Here is a 25,611-nt window from a genome sequence, read left to right as displayed (position 1 = left end):
ACGCTAACGTATTAGCATTGGTGAGTCGCAATGGCTGCGCAATCCTTGCTGAATGGACCTACGGCGTCTGCAGGGCAGCAAGGTAGAGGGAGAGAGTGGGTGGTTTCAGGTGCAGCCCAAAACGCTCAAACCCGCAAAGACAGAACTGCTGGGACGCCCCAAACCAAGGTAAACAACGGAGGCCGAAGTATCTGCCATGTGTGGATATTACATTCTATCTTTTAGCCTGATACATCGTGCTGTTCTGCATACCCAGTTCATTCTGTACACTTTAACTTGCACCAAACAAACTGGCAAATGATTTCAAATGGAGGGACCGACAGAAGTATCTGTTTGGGAGAGTGATTTCAAAGGCCTGATGATGTCTGTTTAAATCACGTGTAAAAGTGTTTTCTTTATTTTGTACAACGCAGCTATTATTCAATGAAGCAGTTCCTGCCCACGTCAGCAACCGTGCCACCCGTGCACGCCCGCCGGCCCCCATAGTGATTGAGCGGCTGCTGCCGGTGTCTGAGACGCATAAGAGCAAGGACATCGCCCGAAGCTCCGTCAGCTTTACCGCTCTCTCTGAGGAAAAGCTGCGTTCTGCCATTCAGCTGGCAAAGCGAGACCTGAGACGAAGGCGGCTTGAGTCACTGACAAATTCCCCAGCCGAAGCAGGGGAGCCCGCTGCCTCTGAAACCAACTATGTGGAGGCGCTGCAGCTTCAGGTAACTGATGAAGATCAAGTGAATAATGAGTAGTGTACTGAATTATATTATACTTTGAGTCAGTAACTGATGTTTGTTTGTTCTTCATTTCATAGGAGCTTGAAGCCAATCCAAATAACACAAGCTCAAAGGCCACACATCTAAAAAAGAATGGAGATCAACCTGGGGCCAAACTGTCGGCGCTCACGGCCCAGAAGAATCCCATGTCCCGGACTGGCCGGTCACCCCCGACTGGAGACCGGGGCCCACGAAAACTAGGTCAAAGAAAAACGACTCCTTTAAGTGAGGAGACCCAAAAGCTGCTAAATGAACTTGAAGTTTATATTCAGAAAGTGGAAGAACTGGCAAACAGAGGTGAGTCACAAGAACAGCTTGTTCCAGTCTTTTACTGATTCTAGTTTTAAAGTTGCAGCGTGGGTTGAGATAGTTATCACAGATCATGCACTCACCACAATTGGCAGTATTTCAACGACATTACCCATAGCGTCATTAGAAATAACGAACATTGAAACAACAGGAGAGAAAATGGAAGAGCCGCTGGAGACTGAGGAGCAAAACAAGTTGGAGATCCTCAGACAGAAGCAGGCGGCCCGTTCAGCACAAAATATCTATGTTCTCCAACAACAGGTGATTACAGCTCTTTCACGTGGTTTCAAAAACAATATTCATGAATAAGTTCTGTATCTATGAATGGTGTTCTAAATTGTTGTTGTTTTTTTTAAAGGTCAAATGGATACAAAAGGATATAGAGGCAATACGAAGCCAGAAGTCTTGGAACACTAAAAAGGTGCGTCTATCATTCAGATAGATTTAATTCTACGCTGACAGGAGAAGATCTGATAAAGACAAACCTTCAAACAATAAGGAAAGTGACTTTATTAATCATCTTTAACTCATTTAATGGCAGCAGTTTTTGCTCATTTTGCCCTATTTTTCAGGACCCACAGAATATTATGTACTATGACCTACCGAACCTACCACATGAAAGATTAATGTCTCTTTTTCCTTGGTTAGGGTAGGTTAGGTTAGGTATTTATTTATTTCAGGCAATGACAAAAGCAAACAAAACAAAACAAACCGTGCCACATCGCCGGAGCCACATTTAAACAATAAGTAATAAGTAATGTTGGTGGAGGCAAATATTATTTTGACAAAGGAGATTCTGTAAAGCTCAACTAATGAGCAGAAATGTTTGAGAAATATATATTTTTGAATAAATTTTTGTGCTTTTCTTTCAGTCCCTGGCAATAAATCGTCTTGCAGCTGCACACCGTGGGGCACTCAGGACCTTACAGGTTGTTATCCACCAACTTTCAGATCTGTCTCAGGGCAAGGTGCTCCCGTATTATAGAGAGCTGGGCCAGTTGATTCGCCAGCTCTCTTTGTGTTCAGCAAAGGTTGAACTAGAAGAAGGTTCAGCCGTACCTGAGATGGTCATCAACGTCCTGCAGAAACTCGAGGTAAGGAGCAGGAAGTATTTGCCAATGTGCCTTTGTGGCATCAGACCTCTGTCGACAACGCTTTCTTTGTCTACCTTATCACTCTCATACTGTTTATGTGGAAAATGGCAAGAAATACATAAAGATAATAATTGAAAGCAATTTTATTTATATATATTTTTTTGTTCTGTCTGTTCCAGCTCGCTAGATGTTTTATGTATCAACTACTGTTTGTAGAACATATATTTTAAAGTTAAAATGGTGAAATATCTTATAGGCCGTATCAGACTTTAATGAGCTCAATAACCTCCATCAGCTTAACTGATCAATGTTGTGCTGTCTGAGGACAAATTAAAGTTGAGTTAATATAACTGTAGCACAGGCCTGCTCGCCAAGGGAAGATGACATTAATCCGCTTCTTTACCAGTGATTTAATTTCATCCACACAATGAATGACTGCCCTGCATGTGTCTATCATTTACTATTACGCCTATAGTAACATAAACATTTTTGGATTTCTGAAGTGATTAGTTGTTGTTTGTGTTATTTGTCTATATTCCTTCTTATTTGTTGATTTTATTGGAATAATGCTTTTTTCTTCTTCACACTATTCCTCTTAGACTTTGGATTCTGTCCTCAGTAAACAAGCAATGCTTGAAAATATTCAGGCCCAAGCGTGTCCTCCACGTGAGAAGTCTCCTCGTGACAGCATGCCACCAACTCGTGCACCCAAGGGTCCCGGCAAGTCATCTGTCCAGCGACGTGGCAAACCCTCGAATCTCAAAAGAGGAGCTCATGGTGATTGTTTCCCCTTTATGGATTACTTTAATGCCCTTATATTTTCTTTAAAAAGTCTTTTGTACATGTGTAGTTTTTAAATCATTAACACCATGTTTATTAATGCAAATCCAAACCCCACAAAGTTAATATGGAAACAGTATCCTCCATAATCTACTACCTGAGGCAACGATGTTCTTGCTGTCAAAACCTTTGAGAAACTGCACAGCAAGTAAATTATATGGATGCTTTTAGAAGAAGACTGAATCTTTTAGTTTATGTGCCAACTAATGATTTGTCTGCATTTGATTTTGGGGCTCCTACTGTGTTTAAAAAGCTTCGCCAGGTTGAAAATTGATAGGGGGCCATAAAGAAGTAATAAAAAAACAAGAAGTGAAGTGAAGCGCGGGACTCTGGCCTTCAGTCCCCTGCAGCGTAGCTGTATAAGTAGCCATCTCCTGCTGACTTCTATTACACAGAGGGGCATCCTGGACCATGGTCGGCACAAACACCTACAGCGAGCTTTAGCTGTATCTCCCTGGAAGCAAACTTAAGCCAGTTTGTGTCGTGTTAGCACATAATGCTTTAGCTTTCAGGTTTTAAAGAAGAGTAAAATTAGTTGTTACCCCTGACAACCACAGTAAGTGGAGGTTATGTGATCAGTGCTGTTTGTTTTTCTGTGTGGTTGTAAGTAGGCTGTGGGGAAGGGAACATCATGAAAGGTCCAGGTCGTTATTGAAAAAGAGAATTCTTTCTCAACTGACTTACCTGGTTAAATGAAGGTTTGTCCAAAAACGTCACATTTTGTTTCAACAGTCCTGCAGCAACACATTTGACAAGCTCCTCCTTGCCTGTTGAACATTATGATCTCAACCTGTGACAGCTTGATGAAACTTTAAAGTGTATATTGTGAGTTTTCATGCCGTTTAGAGGTCAGGAATGCTCCGAAACCCACTAAACTGCTATGATCACAAGAAATGGCAAAGGCGAGAAAAATAGATTTTCCAGGCAGCAACATAAATGTTATTTTGTCTCCCACAGGAAGGAGAATGGCCTTACAGAAGCCTAAAGCCACTTCTCACCAGGAATTGAACAGGAGGGCGGTTCTTATGGCTGGCCTGGAAAGGCTCGCCCAACAGAGGGAGCTGCAGGAGCTGCAGAGGCAACCGCAGACAAACACAACCAGCAGAAAGGAAGTGGCTTTTCACTCTGAGAGAAGCAAGAGTGCTGCAGCAAAGGTGTCAGCTTGACTCGCACAAAGATATGTCATTATTCCATAGCAGAATCAGTGTCTTTTGGTTTTTCTCCAAATCTACTCTGTAAAGATTTAAATATTGCGACAAACATGTAAATGGTGCTCGCGTTTTATTCTGGATTTTACAGCACAATAAGGTACAGAATGCAGGTTTCCAGCAGCCTACAGTGTCTTCCCAGCTAAGAGTGAACCAGCTCCCTCAAAAGGACCACTCCGTGCCCTGGATGCCTACATCGCCTCACTCGCCTCCTCCACAGCGGTGAGCCTCTCGCCTCTGGGCACAGCTGATGGAAATCAGATCCTATCATTGTTCACCAGTAATGTCACCCTCATTTAGTCACTCTGCTCTCTGGATGAATAACACCATTACATAACTGGTCTTATGGTTGTCATGGCTGAATCGCTTATTTCAATGTAACGCTTTATATCTAGTATAGATCTGGTAATGTGTTGCTGGAGGGTATTCATGAGAGCAAAATTCATTTATCATGGTCAAACCTTTGCTTTCAGATGGATTAAACTACGGTAATTCACATTTCAGATGTTAACCAATCCTTCATAACATATCTGCTCTGTAGTTTGATTGACCATATCCACTATTTATTCAGTTTCTACCTTATAGGCAAAGCAACAAATGTTCCTGGTGAGAATACGACCTCTTTAAGAGAGGTAATTAATGACAGAGAAATGTTTAAAAATAGGAAACTAAAGAAAAGTCCAGCAAGCGGTGCTAGCAGAGAATTGTCTAATGTCCATTTTTCATTTTCAGGCTGAACAGCAGCCGAAGATTGTGTAATTTAGTGCTTATTAATTGACTTCGATTCACTTGATGATTGTAGGTCTTGTTAAAATGATATACGCCACAGTATTAACAGAGCATATAATGGTAAAATAGTTAACTCAAAAATACCATTTGTTCTTTGTACAGTGGAACCTCGGTTCTCAAGCATAATTCGTCTCGTAATACTGTTCGACAACCCATTTGTTCGAAAATCGAAACTATATTTCCCTAAAAAATAATGGAAACTAGATTAATCCGTTCCTACGCACCTGATAAATGGCCCTTTACATGCCTACACTTATATTACTATGTAACTACAAGTATCTAAACAACAGAAAACACATACAAGTTTAAATAGTACAAAAAGCAGAAGCATAATAAAAGTACATTTAACACAATTCTGTATCATTTACATTCCGTTTCAGCCGCTGTGTTGGAAGGGAGGAGGGCTATTACTTTGAAAGGGAGTCTCCCTCCATAACATGACTGGGTAACTCTCCTTCTGGGTTTTTTTCCCCCTTCTCTTTCTCTTTAGCTCAGTTTTCTTAAAGTCAAAATCATTGATTTCTCCATGCCGTACAGCAGTAAGATCCGAGACACGGATCTTACTATTTTCCTATTTGTCGATAATTTCCTTCTTTAATTCGACAATAGTTTTTGTTGCTCTCATCTTTTCCTTTCCGGTAGTATTACTGCTGCCTTTGTTTACAGTAGATCCATGACTAAGAGTCTTTTTCCTATGGCAGGTCGACTCAAACTGAACCTACTCGGGGAGACTCCGCCTTTGTTCGCGTGTCTTCGGTTCGCCTCGGCTACACTCGTGTGTTCGAATTCCTAAAATCTGTTCAACTTCCATCGTTTTGTTCGAGAACCGAGGTTCCACTCTAATAGGATATGAAATAACAAAGGCTGAAAAGGAAAGAAGGAATAGCAGCTGTTATACAAACATGTGACATTGAAAACATTCCAGTGTTCTTCTTTTCTTTTTTTATTAATTTGGTGATTGTCTCCACCAGGCGGTCAGCCTTCATCTCCACTTGTGTGAGTCGATGCATCTTAACCTGTACTAAATATTCTTTCTTGCTATTTTTTCCCTCAATAGATCCCCTCAAAGGAGCGAACCAGAGCCTCGGTGTCTCTTCTCCCCAGTGAAGCTCTCCACCAGTACCCCGAAGCGGACGGTGGCTGGAAGCATAGCAACAGAGCAACCGGCTTTGTGCTCACAGAAGAAGGAGCAAGCTCAGAATGAAGCGTTAAGGTAAAGGCAAAAATGTTTATACAAAATGGCACAACAGATGGATTCTGCACTGCTCCAATAATAAAGGGGACACATCATCAGAGTGGAACTCTGAATCAATAAAACTCCCGTGATATCAAGCTGTCCATTATAAAGAGCTGTTTTGTAAATTGGATAGACAACAGGTGGAAAGGAAAGGCAATTAGAAAGACAACCGCTATAAAGGAACGGTGGTGGTAAGAATCCACCGATGTACTCGTTTCTGGTGTCAGAGACTCCGTGAGGGTGGGATGAGGGCACAAGGAACCAAGGAAGGAATGTTAATGTGCTCAGTGAGTTATGACTATCCTCTGAGGCAGACCCCACTTACTGAGCGCCACAGGCAATACTTTGATTCTAATTCAAAGCTAAGTCTTTCCAATACATTAATTTTGGCTCTTGCCAGATGTAGGACATTTCTCTTTATGAGCGATTAGTAGCTGACCCTTTTTGCAGTGCTTACAAGCACGTCATTGATTGAGTGCTTCATATATATGTCTTGGTTTAATCAAACCTTAATTACTACAATTGCGCTTTGCAATTAGTCACGGTCGAGCTGCCTGATTTTAGCGATGAGGATTATGTCTTTTATGTACGCAAGGCTGAACGAGTCATTTGGTGATTGGTGCAGGAAAGCATGGCTGGATAAGATGACGATGCAGCGCCTGAAAGAGCTCAATCAGCTGAGTAAAGAAGAGGCTGAACGCATTCAGACACTGAGGTACGTTAGAAAAGTAGTAACAGTATTAGGGGAATCGTGGTGACGGGTTTTACATGCATGCATTAACACTAAACGTTTTGTTTCGAAAGTTTCGCAGTTCTGTAAAAAATAAAATTGCCTATTAGGATGCTGAAATGGAATCACACAATTGTTAATTGTATTTACCTACAGGTCCTGCTAGTTGTTTTCCGGTGCTCGTTTTGTTAATCATAAACAGATAAAATGTTCTTTACAAGCTGCACTGTCTTTCTTCTATGGCAGGTCGACTGACCCTACTCGGGTAGACTCCGCCTTCTTTTGCGTGTCTTCGGTTTGCCTCGCCTCCACTCCTGTGCTCGAACTCCTAAAATCTGTTCGACGTCCGAGGCATTTTAAACTCCTTTTTTTTTTGTTCAAAAACCGAATTGTTCGACGGCCGAGGCGTTCGAGAACCGATGTATTTGCGCTGTATTTCTGAGGGGGTAGTCACGCGTATTCAATAAATGGCACAGACCTGGAGTTAATGCTATGTAGCCACAGAGCTTCTCCTACGACAGCTTGAGGTGTTGGTGTGTTTGGATTCACAGGTCCCAAGTTTACTCTCCAACTGAGTGGGCTGAGAGAGCCGAGCAGAAGGCCAGAGAGAAGATTCAGCCTCTTCTGGATGAAGCACAGGTAGGAACTTCGTTTGTCATGTGAGATCCAGATGAGCTGAACTAATCCTCCTCTTATATGTAGGAATGGGAAGCAAACAGTACGTCTTCTTTAGCTTCCAGTCCCCTACCCCTTCAGGCACTCAGCCTCCTGTTAGGTAACCCCCTCCCTTTTGCTTGACTGAATTGTGCAGAGTCTGTGCCTTGTTTTCATGCGTGTCAGAGCCTAGAATCTGCTCTGCACAGGAGGTCTACGGTGGCTAAATCTTGAGTGTGTGTGTGTGTGTGTGGCTGGGTATGCCTGTGCTGCTGCTTGGGTCCTCATCCATGCTAGACTAACAAGAATAAACTGGCAGATGTTACCTTGATGGCTGACTTCCTTCTGATTCAAAGTTGATTTCAGCAATTTCTTTCAATTTAATTTGCCAACAGGAATCATCTGCCCTCAACACAGTGAGGCAGATAACCATTCTGCTTTATTTGAACCTGACTGACCTACCCTAAGCGTGGGTGTGTTTGTGTGTGTGTGTGTGTGTGTGCAGAGACATGCCACAAAACTAAAGTCACTTAAAAGGCAACTTTCTGGCTTTAAGGAACACTAAAAGAAATTAAGACAAACAATTGGTAGTCAATAACAGTTGCACAACCTATGAATTTTGTAACAGCTTGCAGCCTCTGAGGCATAGACCTTCTGATTGCTGTATCAGAACAGCTTTGCACGTTGGAGCCTTATTATGGACCATTTTCTTTTACCACAGATTTTCAATTGGATTGAGATTTGCAGGCCATGGCATTGACCTTACCTGTCTTTCTTCATGTCAAGTTTTCAGTTTTTATCTTATGGCAAGATGCATTATTATCTTGAAATATCAATATCCTTTCAATTGATGCCATTAAAAAAAAGTGTCCAAAATGTCATCTTCAATAAACCTTTGCATTTATTGAAGCTGTGAACACATCTGCCCAGTGCCTTTATCAGCGACTGTGGAAATGTGCACTTTTTCTTCAGGCGGCCATCTTCATAAATTTGTGATTCATCACTGAATATGACTTTCATCCAGTATTCCACAGTCCACACATACACACACACACACACAACAAAACAAATCGTGACGTTTTTGAGGGATTTGTGTTTATAAACTGAGAGGGATACGTGCTTTTTCCATTAAATCTACGGGACTGAATTTGTTTCTTTCAATTGTTGGTTTTTCTTTTTAATTGTTGGTTTTTCTTTTCCAGATTGTTGGCTGTAGGGACCGGATCGGCTCCTCACCCGGGAACCGTCTGTCTGAGCAGGCTGCTGAGAGGGTGAGTTTAAGCTTCTGCTGCTAATAATTTCCAGGAGAGAGAAAGATTTGCCTTGCTCTTGAAGAACATTTAAATTTGTTTATGATGATCAAATGGCATAATTAATGAGATGATAGGTAAACCTTGATTGTCAGCATAAATCCTTTATTTATTTTCTGGATCTGGTTCCCACAGGCAGCAGAGAGGGCTGAGCAGTTGAGCGAGGCCCTGCTGGGGGATCTGTTGGATGACACTGGACAGGCAGCTTGGGCTGCAGAGGTAGACAGACAGCTGGGGGACGTGGCTGAGCGCGGGCTGCAAGCCCCTACCCTGGAGCATATGCTGCTTCGTATGGAGGAGATACAGGTGAGAGCTGTTCCAGTTCTCTTGGAAGCTGAAAGGGTCACTGGGATTCCAGGGTGTCGTTATTAGCGAGCATTGATTTGGTCTGTTTCATAACCTTTAGCCTGTTTGTTGCAGACCTGTAAAGTATGTGCACAAAGGTTTTTCTCTGTTTTTGTCCAAACAGAACGATCAGGAGGAAGTGAGGAGACGGGTTGCTTCTATTTTTTATTCTGACCCTTCTTGCTGGGTCCAACCAGGAGCAGCAGGTAAAAAAAAAACAACAACTGTCAATGATCTGTTCTGTCTTTGGGGAAATACATTCCCTGGTGTCTCCTGTAGGTGGAGACGGTGGAAAAAGTGGGTGAATGAAATGTGTCCTTCTGTTCTGTTGTTCCCTGCTCCACCCTATCAACCACTCCTCCCTTTCCTGGCTGGTGTTCCCAGGACCCCGGTGCCATGCGACCGGCACCAGGCCAGTATCTCCTCAGACAATTAAGCTCACAAGGCCCGAGCCAAGGCTGAGTTCTGCAGCTGATATTTTCCTGGAGGAACCAGTGGAGACTGGGTGAGCCATGCCATCGACTCTTATTTTACACTCAAATCATTTATCTTATCGTTTCCAACACCGTCTCTACGTTGCGTGGCTTTAACACACTATTGATATTATTTTTTTCACGTGTCTGTGTGAAAGACATTTTAATTAGTTGGAATATTTGCATCACTTTTTATGACAAGCTTATCAAATTGCAGTTAAATATTTCCTGTATTTTGACTTTCCAAGAGGAAGCCATGCAGTGATTTTGGTGGTAAGGCCTCCATCCTGGCTAAAACCTAAAGTGGATAATGTTTGTTTAATGATGCGCAGTTGGCCTTGTTTTCCGCATGATGCGTCATTACCTCCCACGGGGGAGGCCTCACTCATGCTCAACGCCCACTTGGTGGGTGCCGAACCCTGGGCAGGGTCTCTTCCTGTGTCTGGCAGCAGAGCCCAGACAAAGGCCATGCCCTGCCCAGGGCTTTGGTTCTTTAAATTAAGAGAGAAAGGAGTAGAAGTTATTGACGTGGACGCGCCCGCAGGATGCTGCGTCTAACGAATTTACCGGTAAGCAGCGCCATTAGCAAATGAAAGTCAGCCAGAATTAAAGGGCCTCGTGTTCCAGTTCTCTGTGGAAACTTTGCTCCGAAATCCATTCTGACTCATCCTCATCACATTGATCAAGTAAAACGTCTGTTATGTTTGCAAAGGCAGCACAGGTGCTTGAGAATGGGTACTCTTGAGTTCTTCTGAAGGGCTGCTGCTTTTCCTTTGCATTACGCCGCTGTTATCTAGCCTTACATCTTAATGAGAAAAGTGACATGCCAGCTCAGCTTCACCACTAGCCTCAGTGCAAATGACACTTTTATGTTTGACGCTATTATAATTGTTACCTTGACTCCTTGTGATCTGAAGGAAAACTGTAGAAACACTTAACAGCAGAACATAGTAACACAAAAGCAGAACAGAACATTATGACACAAGGACAAATAAACTAGTTATTGTATCAACCTCTATAAAAGTGTCAGGTATTACTGAAAAATAAATAAATCGCAAAACAAACAAAGTCACAAATAATGGAGGTTTTTTTTCAGGTTTACCCAAATTGTACCAAACACATTTTTGATGACATTTTTGGGAAAGGTGGGGTTTGACCCAAGGAATAGTGGGATCCATTGGATCAGTGGTGAAACTCCACATCACTGACGCACTATCCAGATGCATTTTTGCCAAATCCAGCTGTGCAGCCGGGCAGGAGCCCTTTTATCTGCAGTGCCGTCCTTGAAAAAGTATTCAGCCTGGGAGTCATTTGGTGCTACATAGACAGAGAAATGTGATTATTCGGCTCGTTGTTCTATAGAACTTCTTCAGGGGCCAATAAGTTGCTTTTGTAATCCGGTTCTGAGATGTAAGAGTTAGTTACCTGTTGGACAGTGTTACAACCCATAACAAAGAGGATTAAATTATTTATAGAGCTCTGCTTCCAGTTTTATTGCCAATACTGCAACAACAACACAACAAGAGCATGAAAGGAGACTCTGAGCAACACGCCCAAAACAACTTGTTTCAGCTTTACAATCTGTTCCCCCCAGATTGTGAATGGCTGAGCCTTGTAAGGACGTTCCTTCTATATTCCCTCATGATCCTGCCGCCTGCCGTCAGAGAATCTCTATACATGTGCAATTATCCAATCAGGTGTTTTAGAGCATAGCACACCTTTCCCAGTCTCTTGTTGCCACCTGGCGAGACATTCAGAATAAGCATATATTTGCAAAAATAACGTGCTTGTGTGTGTGTGTGTGTGAGAGAGAGAGAGAGACGTTTTGAAGTTGAAATAAGCAAATAATTAATGCTTGTGTGCAGTCATCAGCAGGAAGGCAAATACTGGACTTCAGGAGACAGGTAAATATGACAGGATTGATGGAGCTGATAAAGTCCTGCTCTCCTCTCTCACAGCAGCCGAGCAGCGGAATAAGCAAGCTTTGTTGCTACGGTGTTGAATTGAGCTGAACCTCCGTCTCTGCAGCGTGTCGGAGAATGGAGAGGTTTAAATTGGGGCGTTTGGGACACAAAATCTGTGATGATTTCTTCCGCTTTCCTGTATAACCCTAACCCTGATTTGTTGTGAGTAACACACATTTCCCAGCACAGAGAGACGTCAGTGTCTCCCCACTCGGCCAGGGTCACGCATACAGGGATGCGCCACACACACACACACACACACATTTATTAACAACACGACTGAATAAGCAGTGCCGGTGATGTAGCTGAACTTACCAGTGTTTGTTTGCATTTGGTGACTAGTAGGCCCCCTCTTGCTGCTTCTTATGTCTTCAGTGCAGTAATGAGGCACAGAGTGCAGCAGAAACGGGACTGAAGGGATGCAGCTCATTTGTCAAACCATGAGAGATTTATTTGTATGCGGATGCTCAGGCTCTTCTGCTGGAGCATTTATTGCATTATTCATGCAGTAACTCGTAGGGCCAATCAGAAGAGAGCTTTTCATTATACAGTATTATATATAGTTTAACATTTCTTTGGATACCCACACCCTCTATGTAATAATACATATATTTTTCCACTGAACTATTCGAGCTTTATTGTCCTTTATGGCAATTATATTTACAGATGTTCTCAAAAGACCAGCAGAGCCATTGATTATTTCCCAACTCAGCAGTCCCATTCTCACTCCGGTGTCAATCACTGTCCTCACAGAAACACAGATTGATATAATGTGTTGTTGTTCCTTATCCTTTAGCCTTCCCATTGGACTTCATTAGGAAGAATAAAGCGTGTAGGTTGTGATAGCTCTTTTTCATCATTTACATCCACCACTCTTGCGTTTGGAGAATAGTTTGTTGCCACAGTGTCAGAATGCAGTTAACAGGTTCCTTGTTTTTGAATATAGAACGGGAAGCAGGACTGACTTCATCAATAAGAAATGAGTTTGCAGTGTGCTGCATTTTGTTAGTGACGTCGGTCCTCAGATGCCCATTTGACAACAAATGCATCCATTTCAGACTCAGAATGAACAGTCCTGGTTGTTTATGACTGGCCAGCAGTTTTCAGGTCCTACAGTCAAAACAGACAAAAGGTTCAACTGAGGCTGAGGAGAATAATATACAGAAGTAGTTTACTTTGGGAACTGCCGCAACACTAAATATAGCACAGGGAGTGCTGTCGTAGCCCCATGGCTGATTGTCGAAACGGGATAATAGAGCCAGACCCCAGCGATGAGCAGCTGCCCCCCGACTCCCTCTGAGCAAAGGGCAGATGAGATAGCTGGCCTACGCTCTGACGTCTCTCATAAATTCATCAACTCTTCATATAGGAAACAGCAAATGTCTCCGGCCAAACACAATGCTACACTCCCTCTTGGCTCCCTCATCACTGAATGAGTTTGCATCTCTTCCTGGGTGCTCGAAAGCCCTTTACTCCGTACATACGGTCCGAGCAGTCAGGGTGATGAACATCCTCTTGTGCTTCCTCAGACACGGTTCCCTCTCTGAGAGCAGTCTGACAGAGGAGGCTTCCCAAAATAAACAGCAACCCAGACGCAGCGCCGGGATCCCAGGCGTCCTGGACCGAAACAGGAGGTCAGTCATCTCTGTGCCGGGCAGCATGCTGGAAAACATACGGCGGTACCGGGAGGACCACGAGGCCTACCTGCACGGCGTGGCTCGCGAGGCAGTCGGCGGCTTCAATCCTCCGGCCGTCGCTGACACGTAAGTGAGAGTGAGGGCGGGAAACAAAGGGGTCGCAACAGCTTTAGTGCACTCTGAGGATCTGTAGCGATATTGCTAATAATCAATCCAGTAATTGTGTCTTCGAAGGTATATAATATTTCAGCAATTTTTTTTAAAACAGTTTTTGCAATTAGAGCCACACAGAACCTTTAAAGTTTTTACTTTACACTCCTCCTCTTGTCCCTGGATGCTCTCTGACAGACATTATGTGCAGTCTGGAGCGCGCTCGCTTTGAGCGCATCACACAGAGGTTATGGCTTGTGAAGTGTGTCGTTGGTATTCTCTCCCACGCACAAATTTGCACTTTTAACAGAATACTTAAGTTGCTGCACTTCAGAGAGCAGAGGACTCTTATCTTTGAGCATTCTGAATTCATGTATGCCATATATCGATTACAACCTCTGAAAGATGTTTTTTAAGGCAGACCCTTTTTCTCTCTATTTCAGATATGTTTTAGACTATGAACAAAGAGTTACTGAATACATTTTTTTTGGGTCCAAACATGGGGTTTCACTGCTTCTGTCCGTGGCTCATTACCAGGCCAGGATCAACCAACCAGTTTCCAGGGGATGGGTTTGTAATTCTCCAAATGTTTTGGTCAGATGAGGATGTTGAAAAGTCATCCAATTATCTCAATGTTTTTGGAGAGAAAACACACGTACGGCCCCCGGCTACTCCATCGCTATGCAGAAGCCTGTCCCTGTGAAGAGATGGTAATGAGTGGCCCGATGTGTGGAGGCAAACCCCTGAAGGATCTGCTCACAGACTGAAAAATAGCGATGCATCATTTAAACTTCAGCAAAACCAAAACACAAAATGTGCAAACTAAGCTACTTTAAGCCTGGTTTGAAGCTGCTCATCGAGCGATCGGTGTGGCGATGGGATTTTATTATAAATGGAACATTAGAAAGCCATTGAGTGGAGCTTGTATGCCTTCTGGCACTTTTGTGTTCCTTATATTTCCTAATGGCTGCTTCCACTGGTGACTGTCTTTCACTGCTCTAGCTAGGAGCAAAATATTCTTGGCTTGCTTGCATGAACTCCTGGTAGTTAATGCAAGCAAGGCTGGGATTGGTGGATGTATCTTTGATGTACATCCACCGATCCCAGCTTATCTTTTGATGTTTAGCTCTGAAGATCAGTAGACACGATGGTTAGATAAAACACTTTCATTACATCGTCTGCATTTATGAAGATAATATTCAGATAAGGAAAAGGACTTGCTTCTTCTAATGTTGCTCTTTTTTTCTGTCCCTCAGCCTGGCTGAGGAATTACTGTCAGAGGCTCTGGATGAAGTCGTAACAGAGTTTCAGGACGTCCTGGAGGAATACGCAGAGGCCGTCTTCACCTCCGAGTTCCTTCAGCCAATCCAATCGCCTCCTGCTGCAGATTCTGTCAACCAATAGGATTTCACACTTGACACTTGACTTGGCCATATTTACCATTTGGTTTTATTTAAGAAATGTTTGTCTATGACTAATTTTGCAGTGACAACACGTGACTTTATATAAATGTGAATTTAGAGGTTTTTTACTAAATCTGCAGAAGACAAGATCTCTGAATTGCACAGAGCAATTCTCGCACAATTCCTTTTCCATCTGTATCTGTGACTTAAGTCCTTTTGGAAAGTTATCTTAGTTAATTAGATAATCTTGGAGAGAGCATTACTGTGCAGCATTACAGAGGATTATAAAATGACCGCACTCCTGAGCATTACAAACACTTTATATTTTCATGTTTGTCTGTGTAAATAAATTAATAGCATTCATTCTCCAGCAAAACGTGGGAATCAAAGGACATTGTGTGCTTTATCTGCTGTTAAATTATTCCTCTACAGTCTCTAAACTGTCTCCAGGCAGAATGTTTTATTTCTTCTTGATGGTGAATCTGTGGTTCAGTAATTTATGACCACTGTGGGGAGAATGAGCAAAGAAGCATTAATTCCAACATTTTTATTTTTATTTTATTTAAGTGGTTTTAGATCAATCTCTTTTATTGCTTTTATTGCTTTTATTTATTTTTTTAAACTTGGCTGCTTTTGTCTGTAATGTATAAACTAGATTGTGCAAGTGTGAAATTTAAATGAAAAATTAAAAGGGAAGCATTTGTCAGACTAGACCCGAGTCCTTTGAAAGCAACATGAAATCCATGTAGACTACATAGTGGACACACCCAGACGCTGCAATGGACTGTGGGTCACGGCCCAAACGGTGAGGGCAGGAAATTGCTCGCATTGAATTAATGTCTTGTCTCAGACCGGGCTTTGCATGGCTGTCTGAATACGTGCAGGTTGTAACAAGCTCAAACTCTGCGTAATTCTTCTTTAGAGCAAGGTCAAATAGAAATCAGTGAGCTCAGACTGGGGGGATCCAAATCACGTCAATAGATTCTGTTACATTTCAAGGGCTACCACCTAATTATTTTCCAATTACCGGTACATATTTCAAAAAAATTCAAACTTGCCAAAAACCATTTATAGACCAAACTTCATCCAGTACTGTGTAGTTTTTGACTGTAGTCAGAAAATCCAGAGGACAGTGAAGGGTTAAAATGTGATGTCCTCATTTACATTTCTGTAGGAAGAAACACACCAATGGAATTAGCAATGTTTCACACATTGTTGGAATATGTAATGGTCAGGGAGGTTTGAGCTTGGTATCAGCCAGTGTCGACTAATTATAAGAGTCAATATCAGAACTGGAGAGGATGCAGTATGTACAATAGACTCATGGCTATTTCAGGGGACAATCTGTACGGGTACATCGTGGCTGCTTTGTGATATTTGGGTCACTTTCAAAATATTTTGACCTCATATGGTCAGAGGGATAAGAAATATTTGCTTTTATTCGCTGTTCCCAGGATTGATGACTTGCATTTATAAAGCAGATTTTAACTGAGCAATGTGTAAATTTAAACCAGCAGCTGCGTTTGCAATACTTCTGTTTCAGGTCTTGACTCGTCTTGTGTTTAGGAGCTCATTAAACACCTCTGACAGGTAGACGTCTGGACAACAATTCAGTTGCAGCTTCGCTTTGTTTGGATGATGAATGATATCAGAACCAGCTGCTAGTTATGAAGTTATTGTCCAACACTGATGGATTACAGGCCTGAAAAGATAAATGATTAGCCTCACAGCAGGAGTCTGGAGCTGAGCTGATTTGAGTGTAAAGAAATCTTATGCCCAGTGCAGGTCGGTGTTATTGCTATGGGTTTGTGTGTGTGTGTGTGTGTGTGCGTGTGTGTGTGCGTGTGTGTGCGTGCATGTATGTGTTCACATTTGGATGAGAAGAGCACATGATATTAACATTAAATACTGAATGAATTTAAGATGCCTTGTGCATAAATGGCACAGACAGTGTGATCTTCTCAATGCACATGCAGGAGTCGCCTCCCTCCTCCTCCTCAGTTAATATGCATTTACTTATATAGATTTAAATTAAGTTGCTGGTGGGACCATTGCCCAAGAGCTACATATCTTCATCAGTTCAATGCTGAAGACAAGTGCCACTGCGTAAACAACAATGGCTAAAACGTTTTAATCAGTAGTAATGGCTAGTAACAGTAAAAGCTACTGTATTTCCCTCTAAATGTAAAAAAAAAAAAAAAGTGTTATCATGGATAATAAGATAATAAGAAAAATTCAATGACTCTGGGAAGCTCGCAGGCTTTTAATGGGGTTTATGTCGGACCTTGTCACTGGTCAGTCCAGAACTGCAACATCACATAAATCCTTGTGACGTTGACCCATCAGCACAGCTGACGGTGCAGCAGATGGATATGCTCAACATCCTTCCTGCTGCAGCCTGTCATTGATCTTACTATCTTTGAAGAATAGTGAACATGCACCAACCTGGCAATTTGTCTGCTGGACCATCCACTGGATTTGATCAGTGTTATCGGTCACTCTGTTATCGGTTATGCCACAAGGTTTCTTCCTGTTACTTTTTTCTCATGTGGTCTAAAATCAGTGTTTTGGATGCATTTAAATATAAACTGGCTGCAGTTATTCCAAGAGGATTTTGGTTATGAAGGGTGTGTGACTCTCACATTCTAGGACAGTGATTCAGCCGCAGGTATTTTCCTATCTCAATATTCAATATTCAATTTGTGTGGTTGCAGCAGCCGAATGATGCTGCCGACCATCTGCCGCGATTGTGTGATCGGAGAAGAGATGAACAGAGCATTCTATCATAACCATATACTATTCAAACTCAGTGCATGGTGGCAGTGAAAACCTTTTCTGTAGTAATTTAGGTCAAGTGCTGCAGTAGTGCAGGTTGAGATAATCTTAGAAATGAATTAGTGGCACCCATTAGTTAAAGCATGCTGTCAGATTAGACCGGAAATCACAGCTGGATTTAAACTCATCCGGTTCCTTTCTCTTTTATATCTCAGTGAAATGAGAGGAAGAAAGAATTCTGCCTGCATGTCGGTGCTTTATGTGGCGTTGGGCATATGGGGCTAGACGATTGTTGCCAACAACGCCACTTTAGGACTTGCAACCTAAAGATCTATTTTTTTCCTTTGGTCCCCAGCTCGTTCTAGCGGGTTTCCCGACGGCACTTACGCACAGGTCCGCTCACACTGAAGACCAGCACGGCATTAGTAATTCAAAACATTTATTAACACTCTACAAACAAAAGAAAACAAATGAAAAGGAGAGACAAGGCAGTGACAGTCTACGGCCAACCTGCCTTCGAGACGGGGAAAACACAAATGAGGACGCTGGAACGAGGGAGGGGAAGCACCTACATATGCCCCCCCCCCCCCAATCAGTGGTAAATGGGCCACAGGTGCTCCCTCCCACACCTGCCTACCTAATTACATCCAATCATCCGGTTACATTCAGTTTGAACATTTGGTGTTCAAGCCCCACAGAGTTTTCCTTTGGTTTGGGTAATTATGGTGGCAGCAGATGCTCCACTGGTAGATGGTTGATGGGTATAGTGGCTTTCACACCTCAGACATGGGGGGGGGGGGGGGGGGGGGGGGGGTCTAGGGGTGACGCTAGAGGTCATTGCCCAAAGCTGAAATCTGATTGGCCCCTGAAGTGCCCCTGTCCAGTCCCGCTGGCCCCTGTGTGGATTCTTAGAGGAGTGGAGTCTTAGTGGGGGGGGGCAGGTCTTTGGGTTCCCTTGTTTCTTTTAAACAGTATTTCTGACTTAAAGCCACTCACAACAATGAGTCAGGCCTTGCTGACAATCATTTCCACCATTTTTTATTTTTAGATGTACAATCACTTTAAAAAAAGAGAAAGTTTTCCAAAAAGTGGGTCAAAGAAGCGAGGGAAGTGCCGTGAGGAATCCCCGAGCGCACGGCGTGGGCTGCTAAATGTGACTTCACAATAACTTTCCTGATTAACTCTATTTAAAGAACCGCGCCAATAACGTTGCGTCAGATAACTACAGCGCTGGATGTTCCTTTCAGGGCGCTTCTTGGGCGTCTTCGGCAGGGCAGACGCCCTTGAGCAGCGGCGCACCGCTGGAGGCAGTCGAGGCGCAGCGCGCAGCCTGACGTGCGTGGAACATCTGGCTGATGTTGGCGCTACAGCGGAGACGAGGACGCGAGTTGGGTGGGCACGACATGTGAGCCAAGTCCGCGCGGATCCCCAACAAACAGCCAAAATGTGTCTGCGGCAGAGGACGCTCGATGCCCGGATGGACTGGACACAAGTGGATGAGCGCAGCTGCAGATTCCACTGATTTGTGATTTGTCTCCTTTCCCCTCCCCACGGCGAGAGGAGACCTTGTCGTCGTCCCCCCCCCGCACTGCGCGGCGTCGGACCGAGGAGGAAGAGCCGCTGTTGAACTGACCTGACAGCGCGTCTGAGCGCAGACAGAGCGGACACTATGTCCAAGGAGACGAGAGGCAAAGGTGAGCGGACGCCGACGCTCGAGTCTCGCGCCAAACAGGTAGAGAAACGCGCGTCTCGTTCGGGTGCGCGCTGGATGGAGCGAATCTGCAGGAATGCGCGGCAGCCACAATTAGACCTTCAACCTGGCTTCTGTCTGTCCCCGAGTCCGTCCTCTTTGCGTGTCCGTGCGGGTGTTGCAACGAAATGCGTGACCTTTCAGAGCCCGATTCCACGTGGAAAACGCAAAAAGGGTTGAAAGGATTTAATGCGGGTCACGCCGGTCCATCGGTGCGTTTAGGATGCTGCACGGAGCCGGATAGAACCCACTAGCGCTTAAAGACATTTGAAAACGCACCGCTCTCTGCCTGCATGGGCGGCTTGTGTTTTTATGCAAATATGTTCCCTACTTCACCTTCCATTATTATCGTAATTGAATCATCATGATTACAAATGTAGCCAGAACAAAAAGAGACATACAAAAGTGACACATTATACTATTTCATATTGCCAGCAACAGCGTGTGTTCTCCATCAGCATGGTTTACAGTAAACCTCCTCCTCATGGACTGGTACGACCTCCACAGGTTCAGTCACAGCCGGACCGGATTTGTTCACGCTGCAGTCGCTCATCCTCATCTCGGCCTCGGGGCTGTATAGTCAGCATCTCTTCGGGGAGTCAGGGTCCGTCACGCTTTATTCTCTACACTGGGCACACACACACACACACACACACACACACAAACTGTGCGATAGTGTCACACAGCACCAGGCTCAGGTAGAGCCTGGGGTCCGTTGTGACATCTCATTGTTTCTCATTGGTCTCTGCTTCCAGAATCTTCCTCTGAGGTGCAGCAGGCAGATATGTTGAACCAGATTCTGAGTCCTTACATCTTTTTCGTCATCTTTTGTTCCTCAACAAAAAATCAACATCCTGACCATTTGTCTACTGCCCTATACCTCTTGTTGCCCCATGCTGTGGTATTCTTGCAGAAGTCACTTTGCCTTCATCATTCATTGATTGTGGCAGCAGGTTAACTAACAAGGGACTGGTGATTTTTTAGGGGGTAAATGCATTGAGGCTATTCAGACTCAAGGCAACTCACAAAAATCAAGCGTGACCTACAAACACAAAGCTGTCCTAGAATTGGTTGAGATTTACAACCAATTCTAAAATAGAGAGCAATTTTTCTTAAACCGGGGCAAGAAATATATCAGTGGTGCATTTTAGAGTTGATCTGGATGAAGGTGCTGCTTTCATTTCCAGTTTGTGCTGCAGCAACTGATTTCCGAGGAACTCCAGTTTGAGCTGGGTTATTATTTATAGATTATTTTCCCACTGAGAGATGCCACCTGTTGCATTTAGGTTTGCACTGCTTCATGCTGTGCACTATTGACGCTTGTGATTATCATTTTAATGCAAAAGGATAGTTTTATTTTCACCTTCAGACTTTGGATATTATTTATTTCCTCACGGCTTTACGCATCTGCCCAGCTACCGGTATATATATTTGTCTCTCCTCTTTGTATTTCCTCTCAGTCTGAGCTGTCTTAGTTGCATTGTGGGTTTGACATGAAAGGAGAATACGGTACGTGGAATAAAAGTGGAGATATCTCTTCTTCTACTCCATTGATTTTGATCTTTTTTTAATCATGTGAGTCCATCAACGATAGAAGAGTCCAGCCCTAAAATGATGGAGTCCTCTTACATTCTGACATTGACAATGTCACGATAGAAATTACAACACACTGAGTCTGAAATCGGGCCGACGGTGTCCTCGGCTAGTCCTGTGATATTTACTGAAAAATGGCAGCAGCTGGATGATTTTGCAGTTAATCTGAATTGAAACTGAAATCTAAGTGCTAATGGAATCTTAATTGCGATGCTCACATTATTTCAACAGAGCTTTATAAAGTCATACAGTCATATTTCAAACATGCAGTGTGTCATCATTTGTTGCTTTACCTCTGTGCAGAGTGGAGCACGTTTAAGTCCCACCATTAGAGCCAGGACAGACTTTAATTTGACGGCTTTCTGGTTGGCAAGCTGATCTTATCGGGGTCATTTTCAATTCTGGTCTGCTGGGGATTCCATGCTTATTAATTCAAAGTCAGATTTTCTGTCTCCGTTCTCTTGTGAGCAAAATCTCTACACTAGTCAGAGAAGAAAAAAAAGTCGATGTAAATTAATAGTTTTTTTAAATTAATCAAGTAAAACAACCAACATGTAAGGATTAATTAACCTTCAGTGCCTTCTTGTCGCCTTTTGCGAGAATATGACCCCTGTGTCGCATTCACTGATTGCCAGTTAAAAAACGGCGGAGAGAGACTCTTGTTGTGATCGTCTGAATTCTGGAACATATTTCAGCAGACAAATAACGGAATGAAAATTAGGGCAGTGCTGAGTTCCAGGCTTCAAACTAAAGGAGGCGTGAAGCAAACTTAAAAAGAGCATTAATGCGTCTCTGATGTTGCTCCGGGGATGCAAATATTGTTCTGTGGTGCTCTGATTCTCATTGAAACACTTTGGCAGCTGTGAACATCCCAGCCTTTATTGGCCACTGAGGTGGGTGCATCTTTTAATGAGCCCCATATTTCAACCAGCTGGGGTGGGAATTCAGAGCCCAAACCGTAGCCGCATGCCCGTTTGTCTACACTCGAGGCTACCTCAAACCCCCTTTGCTTGAAAGGTTCCGCAAATGTTGTTAAGAATTTTTCCAATCATCTTCGGTCATTTGCCGTCCCTGCTTCCAGCGACTAACTAACACCAACTGCTCATCCTGCTGATGCTTTCATGGACGACTCCCGGGTCCATTTTACTTTTAGTGCACCTCACATTAAAAAATGTCAAATGTTTTTTTTCTCCATTTGCTGGTTAGCTTACCTGCTGCTTCTCTGGGATTCAGCAGCAAGCTAAAAATAGAACTGAAGGATGCTGATAAATGCTCTTCCCATTTCTCTCTGCAGCCTTGTCTTTTTTTTTTTGTCAGCAAAGTGAATGCTAACAATGAGCGTTAGCCTTTCGTTGGTGATGTCAGTGATTCCTCTCACCCAGGACGTGCCACACAATTTAGCACGACGTGAATACTTTATATCTGCTGTCGTCAGACTGGCAAATGGTCCCCAGACAGCCTGTCCAAACAAGCTGCGCCACAATGTTCTCTGGATTCTTCAGAGATGTGTGCTAATGATTTCAGCAAGTGTCCTCTTTCATTTTATTTGATCATACAAAACAGTGTTAATTTAAATGTAATAGCTGTTTGTCACGGGGAAGCACACTGGGACGCTGTCCGGGAGCAGCTGATCACAATGCACGAAGGCTTTCGGCTGTTTGAGGCTCACCTGGATCCGGTCACTGTTTATTGTTTGATTTTGAATTTTTGAAATATGCTTATTGAAGCCGTTCTTACCCAGCCCTCTAATTCTTGCCTCTTAGCACACACATATAAATGGATGGGCCAGCCTGAAGGAAATGGAAGTATTCCCATGCATTTTGAGTTGGAAGCAACTCTCAGGAGCCTCCTGTTAAAATTTCTTTCAACTCTGCCGACTGGCTTTCCTGAAAATTCCCACAGCAGAAATAATCCATTATTAGAAAATGTTGCAGCAGTTTGATCATTGATTAAAATAATTGATAATGCAATGATTCAAAACAAAAACAAAAACATTTGGTGGTTCTAGCTGCTCAGATGATTGTAGGGTGTTTGCTTTATGGGGTTAAACAGAATATTTTTTTGTGTTAGACAAGCAAATTGCAAAATGACTGAACTGTTTTGGTTCACAGTAAACTTATTCATGGGATTAGTGATTCACTGGGACTATTTTCTTGAGAACAAGATGGAAATTATTTCTCGGAAATTGGTGGAGACCAAAAATTGAACTGTTTATTTCCAGATTAATGTAATAAAAATAAAATGTGACACAGGATAATACTGTGCGTCACAGTTATGTGATTGTAGCCTGATGCTGCAGCGCAGGAACTTTTCTCCCTGTTGCTCTTTTTACTTTTTAAAAGATGTCTGTTTGCCATCAAGCATTGTTTTCCCTCACTTTTCCCAAATCTCCTGCGAATACTTGAATCATGCAGCTATATTTTGATCTGAGAAAGCAGCATGTTCACACTGTACAGTTTGTGATATCCTTTTCCATAACTGACAATCAAAATGTTAAATCAGTAGCGCTTGGACCCAATAAGGGGCCCACTTCAGTGCAATCATCCTCAGCCGGGACGCACAGTACGATATGCTGCCCTTATGGCATTGGCAGTAGAGAAGTGTCTGCAGGCTTAGTGAACGTGATTGTCGTAATGTAACAGTCCATTAACAATCAAAGTACATGCTGATCTGTGCAGCTACATCCAGAGGTTAACATCTGCAAAGCGAATCTATGGCACATTCACCATTTTTGAGGAGAGATCAATCTCATCTACGGCTCTCGCTGGCTGCATCGATTGATTTTAACTGTATGCTGAAATGAGGTTTAATTAAATTAGGCGACAGGCTATTAATAGCTATTTCCAGCTTGCAGAGGAACTGGCAGACTTTATTGTTTTCCTGTTGGACACAGGGCATTAAACAGACTCGGCAGACGGTGTGAAGTGGCGTCTTTTACATTTCGTGTCCGTGACATTTTCATCCCAACGTCTGTTAATGTGCGTTTGTACATTAACAAGCATTTTACTTCTCATTTCCTCCCCTCTCTCAATCTTTACAAGGCAAACATGATTGGATGCCCTCTTTTTATGTTAGATAAGAAACTCTGCTTTTATGACTTGCCCAATAATCACTCAGAGGAGGTTTGTGTCATTGGAGAGCCCTTCTGCCCTTCCTCTCTGCCTAATGGCGGACATCTGTTATGACCCAGTTTGCACTCTCGGGTGCCGGTCGGTTGCTTGGCGCTTACATTCTTGGATATCAAATAGAACTAATTACAAAAATAAGGAGATTGGCACTCATGGAGCTTCCAGACCATCTGGGCATGAGCATCGGTGGCAATAACGGACTCCTTTAGGTTCAACCCGGACCACCTGATGCAAAGCAGATGAGGCGTCTGAGGAGGTGATATTCATATTATGAAATCGCCCTCATGGCTTAGCTTTTGCATTATTCTCAAAAGCTTGAGCACGTTTTGAGTACCATCCCCAGAAATGAAATTGCATATAAGATCAGGGGTTTTAAATCTAGCCCTTCGCACCTACCACTGTTGATTTCACCTGTTATGCAACACAAATCTTTCAATTGTATTTCAGTGGTATTAATTTTGTCAGATTTATTTCTCAACGAATAAATGTAGTTGGCTTTCATTTGACTGAAATTGTAATTAAAAGGATGGAAATTAAAAATCCCAATTATGCAAAAAAGGCACAACCGGCCGGTCTCAAATGGAAAAGTTGGTTTATTGATGAAAGAAGCATAAATAAAATAAACACATTTTCTCTGACTGAGCAGGCGAAGACGGTGGCAGCTGAAAATAGATGTGAGTGGAGAGAGGAGAAGCTGCAGACGCACTACTGAGTTGATAAATTGAATAAAAGCAGCAAATCTCTTTTTAGTACAATTACTGTGCTTCAGTCAATACATTGGAGGCAGATGTACTGTTGTGCTGGATTTGATATTTCCCACTCTGTAGGTTTAATGATCTATCTAGACTCAGGAATTACCACACTTGGCCCTCTATTTATACCATTTTCACATACAAGTACAGCTTTTGAAGGGAACGCCTGTGTAATTGTTTTGTGTGGAAATGGTGCCATTCTGTGAAAGAAACCTTCTAAATGAAGCAGCCACATTTAAAGCCAGCTGCATGTTGAACCCATGGATGATCTGACACAGCATAAGAGACCCCACAGCCCCTGAATCAGACTAAATACTGAAACATTTGAACTGTGTTATTCTTAAATAAAATGTTCCGAGCTCACTGGGATGTTAGACGAATTCATTTTCCATTTGTCATGAAAATCATCATCCCCGCACGAGCGACCTGCTCTTCCTACCTCATGCGTTTTCCACGTGCATTCCAAGATCTCATTGTCTTGGTGTGATTTAGGAGCGTAATCGAGTCATTTACGGTGGTATAATAGAATAGATAGATGGAGGATACAATTATAAACCTCTGAGGAGCTGTTCTCCAGACATTTCTTATATTTATTCCTGTAACCATCTTGAATCTTCAAGAGTTGCCTTCCAGCAGAGCATTTCCATTCATATTATAAGTTTACATGTCTGGACTGGATGTCTTTAAAGTGATTTGTGTCGAT

General features: G+C 43.0%; 2 protein-coding genes across 2 annotated transcripts in view; both read left to right on the top strand.

The window, feature by feature from the left end:
- Positions 1 to 30: 30 nt before the first annotated feature.
- On the top strand, positions 31 to 14,960 carry kiaa0753 (KIAA0753 ortholog). The gene is made up of 18 exons (XM_068745626.1): positions 31 to 168; positions 414 to 710; positions 806 to 1,064; positions 1,228 to 1,337; positions 1,435 to 1,497; positions 1,949 to 2,170; positions 2,770 to 2,947; positions 3,968 to 4,164; positions 4,319 to 4,440; positions 6,065 to 6,220; positions 6,870 to 6,959; positions 7,526 to 7,613; positions 8,831 to 8,899; positions 9,074 to 9,244; positions 9,408 to 9,489; positions 9,668 to 9,788; positions 13,250 to 13,483; positions 14,764 to 14,960. The coding sequence occupies exons 1-18, from the start codon at positions 31 to 33 to the stop codon at positions 14,909 to 14,911; spliced, it is 2,745 nt and encodes a 914-aa protein (XP_068601727.1). The 3' UTR covers positions 14,912 to 14,960.
- A 4,394-nt stretch (positions 14,961 to 19,354) lies between these two features.
- Positions 19,355 to 25,611, top strand: part of pitpnm3 (PITPNM family member 3) — a 48,448-nt gene continuing 42,191 nt past the window's right edge. The window contains exon 1 of the mRNA XM_068745295.1: positions 19,355 to 19,379. Coding sequence (XP_068601396.1) covers positions 19,355 to 19,379 — 25 coding nt within the window. The remainder of the gene's footprint in view (positions 19,380 to 25,611) is intronic.

The sequence above is a fragment of the Brachionichthys hirsutus genome, chromosome 11 (assembly GCF_040956055.1).
Source record: "Brachionichthys hirsutus isolate HB-005 chromosome 11, CSIRO-AGI_Bhir_v1, whole genome shotgun sequence".
Taxonomy (NCBI): Eukaryota; Metazoa; Chordata; class Actinopteri; order Lophiiformes; family Brachionichthyidae; genus Brachionichthys; species Brachionichthys hirsutus.
The sequence above is the reverse complement of the archived record's forward strand: the minus strand, read 5'-3'. Positions and strand labels throughout refer to the sequence as shown.

Excerpts from the sequence above, each read along its gene's own strand:
- kiaa0753 (XM_068745626.1), top strand. The coding sequence starts at position 31 with ATGGCTGCGCAATCCTTGCTGAATGGACCTACGGCGTCTGCAGGGCAG. Across the intron at positions 2,948-3,967 it reads TCTCAAAAGAGGAGCTCATG|GAAGGAGAATGGCCTTACAG; the intron begins GTGATTGTTTCC and ends TGTCTCCCACAG. Across the intron at positions 4,165-4,318 it reads GCAAGAGTGCTGCAGCAAAG|GTACAGAATGCAGGTTTCCA; the intron begins GTGTCAGCTTGA and ends CAGCACAATAAG.